Source organism: Solanum verrucosum, unplaced genomic scaffold (assembly GCF_900185275.1).
Source record: "Solanum verrucosum unplaced genomic scaffold, falcon-dt-bn FXZP01000136.1, whole genome shotgun sequence".
Classification (NCBI taxonomy): domain Eukaryota; kingdom Viridiplantae; phylum Streptophyta; class Magnoliopsida; order Solanales; family Solanaceae; genus Solanum; species Solanum verrucosum.
The window spans coordinates 1,722,141-1,729,124 of NW_026020145.1; the positions used below are offsets into that span (position 1 = coordinate 1,722,141).

Sequence of the window (6,984 nt, forward strand, 5' to 3'; positions counted from 1 at the left end):
ACTTTGTCACGACCTAGACCGTCGTCATTGGCACCCACACTAACTTTCTGGTAGGAGAACTAGTACTACAACCCAAACCAAACAACTAAACCAAAACTAAGACATTTAAGTTACGGAAGCAAGTTAAATACTAAGGAAATAAATAGAGTTCCCATTAACTCTAACAAAAGTCTAACAGTAATATACTAACAATGCAGAAGTAATGCCTAGAACCTGAAACTCAATGTACCAAAACATCTAACAATGAACCAAGTCTAACCAAGAAGGGATACAACCCCAACTAATGTACTAATAACTAATAGAACTATCTAAGTTCGAAATGTGAACATAGACGAAAGGAGAATTCATGGCAGCCCGAAAGAATTGACTCACCCTTGAATTCGAACGACGATCACTGATCTCCTAAGCGAGGTATGTCAGTAGTCATTTGAAGATGCCCTGTACACAACAAAAATAAGAGCAAGTGCAGTATTAGTACATAACCACAGTATGCTAGTGGAATCACGTGGCTATCCCACTAAGTGCAACATACATTAGTCAATACAACAATATAATCACATGCACATATCGAACATATACATTATTATTAACATTTACTAATAACAAACAACTTCACATTTCTCAAGATACATAATTATATCAAATCATTGGTCCTCTCATGGAACCCAAACTCAAACAGTTAGCATACTGAAACGTGGTACCCCATCTAATGATTAAGCCAAAACGTGGCAACCGATCCCATAAATATGTCGAAACGTGGCAACCAATCCAAGTTAGTTATGCCGGAACGTGGCAATCGATCCATTCAACACACCACAATCACAATCACAAGTATATCTTCAAGATCATACAATTAAGTCATGATTTCATGGTAACCATCATTCATCTATCTCATTTACAACAAGTGTGATCAATAATTCAACATTCATATACATACATATATCATAATGAAGCAAGAACAAACATATATCACACAATCATAGAATCACAACCATCATCTACCTCGAAACAAGCTTGAAACCCTAAGAAACTTGATTTTTCCCTTTCCAGATTTGTTTCGCTTGTTCTTGGTCTACAAACAATCAAATATAATACGAAAATCAATAAACAATCACTAATTACCCGAATTACAAACAATTCTATGAACCCTAGATCATAGTCATGACCCCAAGTATCCAAAATAGGGTTGTTTCCATCATAGAATCTAGATCAAAACCCTCCCCCATCAATAATTACCCATTCTATGATGTTCTACGGATCGAAAAACATATTCGGGGAGTGAAAAACTTACATTTAGTATCAAGAATGGTGGAAAATTGTTAGGAGTCGCCTGGGGTTCATTCTTTAGCTCTAAAAATTGAAAAGTGTAAAATAAGGTCGTCTAGGGGTTTATTTACGACTTTAGGTCGCGTCTGGCCCGCCACAGCGACCCTCACCCCGCTACAGCGGCCCCGCCAGAGCAATAAATTCCAGCTACAAAGCGGCTTGAACGAAACAGTGAGCTATTTAAAGAATTACAAAATTCCCATTTCACAACACACTCTAACCAACGACACTCAAAAAATACCCTTCACGTTAAGATCGATTCCGGGAGTTATACTCGCCCGAATGCAATTCTGTAAAGTCGTACGGGTTCCTTAACGACTTATCTAACTACTCATGTAATCAAAATCATAAATGAGTCACCCGATTGTTACCAGATTTCCATACACCTCAATGACTCCGATTTCGTCCAAATCTGGACTAGGTTGGGAAAATCCAAATACGACGAAAAAGTTTTCCGACCTAAAATTTTTCCCTGTTGGCATTTCTATAACGACGGAAACAGGTCGTTACACTTTTGGCGTTTCAATTAATTTTTGTTTTGTTTTTTTTTCCTTTAAGCTTTCAAAAATTTTAAGTGTGTTACATTGAAAATTCCTAAAAAATTAGTACTGTAAATTTTTTATATAATTAAAATAAATGTGCATATTAAAAATTAAAACTAGTAGTATTATATATTTTGTACCTATAACTTTCAAAATTTAATTGTTCATATTAAGAATCTAAAAGTCAAACCGATCAAATTTATATTTAATATGCATTTTTTCGTAATCGTGCACCCATCTTGTCGAAATCCTGGATATGCCTTTGAGGGCTGGGCTCATATGTTTTAGAATGGTGCAAGCAGGGTGCATCTACCATATCTAGCATGAAAGGAATATCAGGTTATAGCAACAAAAGAATTTTATAAGGGTTATGAAACTAAAGCTTGGAGGACAAGTAGAGAAGTTGAATTTTATTATCTTGCATAATGCTTAATTCGGTTCCATGAAAATGTTATCACACTTGGGTAATTGGTACTGTAAATATTTACTTTGATAAAAAAAAAAGAGTTAGTTATCCAGAAAAAGAGGTGAAAGAGTTTGATTTCTAAATACATAAGATAACCAAAACTAATTCATATTACAGGGATGTATATCATAATTAACTCTCCAATTCAATATTGATCATTGTTTCTTCATAATTAGTATTAATATCATTATATTATATCGTTCAGTAGAAAAAGAATTGGTGTTTGGTATGAAGGAGAATGTTTACTATGAAAAATATTTTCCATGAAAATGTTTTCTTGAAAAATAAGTTGGTTTCTTGAATGTTTGGTTGACGAGTGAAAAATATTTTATAGTGTTTAATTAGTGAATGACAAATATTTTCTAGAAAATATATTATTTTTTTGGCTAAAGTGTAAAATAATAATAATACGTTTTTGGAAAATAGTTTATGAACCAAAAATCAACCTCAATAATTGATTTAGCACCCAACCAAACACTTGAATTGGGACACGATTCAGATGACCAATTCGAGACTCAATCCTGGACTTCACATCGAATCCCGACCTGAGATCCGATATTCGGACTAGGACATAGCCTTGACCCTAACACCCGAACCAGGACACAACCTTAACGATCGATCAAGGATCTGACCCCGATGACTAATCCAAAACTCGATCTCGACACCCGACTTAGAACTTGAATTTCGAAAATGACTCGAAACTCATCCTCCACTTCCGATCCAGGATTTGACTTTCTAACCAAAACACGATCCGACTTCTAAATAGAGACTTGACCCCGACCCTTGACCTCGATGATTTAACCGATAGTAGGACTTGACGTTGACACCCTATGTGAATAGGGATGACAATGGGGCGGGGTGGGTTTAACGCTATGTAGAGCGGGGCGGGTTTAAGGTTGTGTGGGGCGTGTTGGATGCACGACGGGTTGAAGTGGCTTTTTAAAAATATTAATGTGGGTTGCGGGTAAATGTGATTTTATGTGGGTTCAAACTTAATTTTAACTTTTTACATGTTATAAGAGTGATAGAACATTATTTATTAAGATAATTTTATTAAAACTACTAAAATATTCAAGATAAAAAATGAAAATGGTTCAATAAAACACAATACAATTTCCTTACATGTTTCCAATTAACCTCTAAAAAATAAAATTTTAATCACTATCCTATTAAATTAATACAACTTAATGAAAAAATGAATTTATTTTTATGAATTTTATTTTTAGTATCAAACGTAACTAGAAAAAGAAAATATTAAAAAAATTATGCGGGGCGGGTTCATGCAGGGCGGGTCTATGCGGGGTGGGGTGGAGTGGAGGTTGAAAATGAAAAGAGTTGTTATGCGGGGTGGGGCGGGGCGAATTAAAAATTTTGCGGGTTAAGCTCAACCCGCATCACCCCCGCCCTACACCGCCCCATTGCCATCCCTATATGCGAAAATCAACTTTGAACCGAGACCTAACCTTGACAATGACCTGAGACTCGACCCCAACACCCGACCCGATATCCAACCCCGACTCCCATTTAGAACCCAACTTCCAAACCGGGACTCGACTCCGACCCCTGACCCCCAACCCCAATGACTTATTTGAGACCTAATCCCTACATCAGACCCAAAACTCAAATTTCAAACCGAGACCCAACTCTATTATCCGACAAACGATCCGACCCTAACTCCTAATCTATGACCCAACTTCTGAATTTAAATCTGACCCTGACACCCGACCTTAACGACCTATCCGAATCTGAATCCAACACTTGATTTGGGATTCGACCTTAACGACCTATCCGAATCTGAATCCAACACTTGATTTGGAACTCGACCTCGACTTTCAACTTAAAATCCAACTCCGACACCCAACACAAAATCCCACCCCGACACCTAACTCAGGACTTGAGCCCGACATTTGATTTGAAATTTAACCTCGAATCCTGATCCATGATCTGACACCGAAATCGGGTCCCATCCTACACAAAATTTGGAAGTTGTGTCTCGCATTGAGGTCGGGAGTCGAGTCCCAAATTGAGAATCAAGAATCGGATCTTGTATTAGTATCGGGAATTGGTACTCGACACTTGAGTTAGGATGAAAAGCCGAGATGTGAGGTTTTAAAAGAGTTTTAAAAAATATTTTCCTTAATTTTTGGAGACAAGTCATTTTCCCTTAAATTTGAGAAAAATAAGTTGATTTGTAAAATATTTTCCAAAACATGAGAAAATTGGAATATTCCTTCCTACTCAATCTTCTAATAGCTTTTCATGAGATTGCAACTCCCTAGATATTTTGATCCAAAAAAAACTACAAAGTGAAAGTGCTTCTCCCTCCACTTTTTTTATATCATTGATCTACCAAAATGAGCACCAAACATAAAAAAATATGTTCTCCCAGAATTCTCACTATCGCATACAAGGATAAATGAAACAATTATAAACTTGTATCCAGGAAGAGTTAAAACAGCAAACAAATATCCTACGCTCATTCGCAACTGTAGGCAAGCAAATGGTTAGAGGCATGTGTAGAGAACTATCATTAATTTCATTAAACTCTACTGGGGGCATAAAATACCAGCTTCTTTCACTAGCTTCTCACTCAAAGCTGAAAGTTGTGCCATCTCTGAATAAACTTCAGCAAGACACTCAAAACTGCTAGAGACATTTGCTGCAGTTTCTGGGATGTCAACCAACAAAAGGCTGCTATCATAGTCAGCCTCAATGGTCAAACTAGCTTTATTCAAAAGGTCACGGCTGAGTTCAGCGAGTTTCTGGAGAGCACTGGTTGCAGCTTCAACTTCCAAAGCTCCTTCGAATTGGAGCTTTTCAACTGCCAGATCTCCAGTGCTCTTTTCACCTGTTCTTTCCTGTGCCAAAACATAAGATTGCCTTAGGCCATCCGCGTCCCGGGTCATATTCTTCATTTTATTTATTTCTTCCTCCCTATCATTTAATTTTTGACGAACTATTTTGAGCTCCTGCTCTTTGAGTTTAAGAGCCCTTTGTGCTGCAAGAGAATCCATTTCTCTACTCCTCAGGCTTTCTCTGGTTAACTCAAGTTCATTTTCAAGCTGGTTTTTGTGCCACATAAAAGCATCAGTTGGTTTCTCCACCAGCTGAGATGACCACATTTCATCTGTGTGACTGAGTGGGCTCAACACGTCATCCTTAACAGAAATAACCAATTTGTTAGTCAGGTCTACCATATGTTCCACAACGGTCTCAGCTTCTGAATATTTCATTTTTGTATCATTTAACTCAAGTTGCATTATCTGCATGGATTCCTCTTTTTCTTTCAACATACTTGTTGCCTGAATAAGTTGCTGTTCTTGACTGTTCATGTTCACCCTCAGCTCAGCTATTTCCTGATTTAGTTCATCTAATGTCTTTCTTGAATCCAGAAGTTCCTTATCTTTTTCTTCCAACATCAGCTGAAGAGAAGCGCACTGAGACTTCAAGTGCTGAATCTCTAATCTAGCATCTACTAGCTCTGACTCTTTAACCTGAAGAAGATTCTGTGTTTCTCCGAACTCTGCACTCTTACAGTCAAGCTCCTCCTGGAGAGCAGATTTTTCATTGATAGCTACATGCAGAGAAGATTTCTTAATATTATTCTCAGTCTGCAACTCCTCAACGAGCTCCTTTTCTATGGATAAATCCCTCTCAAGTTCTTTGTTTCGAGCTTCAGCAACCGTAAGTTGCACTTTCTCATTCTCTACCTCATTTTGAGCTTCTTTCAAACTTGTCATGTAAGACATAACACTTCTTCTCTGCTCTTCAAGTTCTTCGAGACAATCTTCTAATAGATTTTCCTGCTCTTCCATTTTCTTTCTAGAGGATGTCAAAGCTCTCTGAGATGAGACTAACTCAGACCTTACATTGGCAAGTAGCTTCTTGACTCTTCTGAAATCCTCTAGGGACCGATTTGCTTCTCCACCATATTTAGATGTTTCCTCTTCCAATTTCTTCATTTCTTGCTTTGCTATGAGCCAATCCATTGCCTGCTTCTCCAAATTGGATTTGGAAACTTTAAGTTTCTCTTCTTCGGTTTTCTGCATCGTCAAGAAGACTTGTAGCTCTTTCTCTTTCTCTTGAATTTCTCTTCGGAGATTTTGTAGTTCAACCTCCTGTCTTTGAACTACTTCATTTGCTGTATCGAGTAGTTCACCCTTGGTTCTGAGTTGTGATTCAGTATTAGCCGCTTCATCACTTTTATTCTTCAACTCAATCATCATTTTATTTATTTCATCTTCTTTTGAAACTAGGGCTGTTTGCGCAGCAGATATCTCCTGATCTATCTCGTTGAAACGAAACTTTAGATCTTCAATTTCTGCAGCTTGAGATACTAAGATCAGATTAGCCTGCCTTAGCTCATTTTCCAGTTTTTCCTGCCTAGAATTAGCAACTGCCATCTCCTCCACACGTTGCTCCAATTCTATCTTTGCACGGTTTAATTCATTGTACTCCATCAATACTTTTCTCTCTGTATCTTGAATATCTTCTTCCTTTTTCTTCAAGGCTGCAAGAGCATCCTGCAAATCCGACTCTAGCTTGCCAAGATTTAGTCCCAGCTCAGCAACCTGAGGAAAATAAATATTTCTGCCAATCTGTTGTTCTAGTTTCTGGGTCTGGGCAAACAACCTCTCAAGAAGAACCCTA

At 37.6% G+C, this 6,984-nt stretch overlaps 1 protein-coding gene across 1 annotated transcript in view; it reads right to left on the reverse strand.

Moving 5' to 3' along the window:
* Window positions 1-4,719: 4,719 nt before the first annotated feature.
* Window positions 4,720-6,984, reverse strand: part of LOC125828024 (uncharacterized) — a 2,526-nt gene continuing 261 nt past the window's right edge. The window contains exon 2 of the mRNA XM_049507329.1: window positions 4,720-6,981. Within this exon, the coding sequence (XP_049363286.1) occupies window positions 4,881-6,981 (2,101 nt within the window). The 3' untranslated portion in view covers window positions 4,720-4,880. The remainder of the gene's footprint in view (window positions 6,982-6,984) is intronic.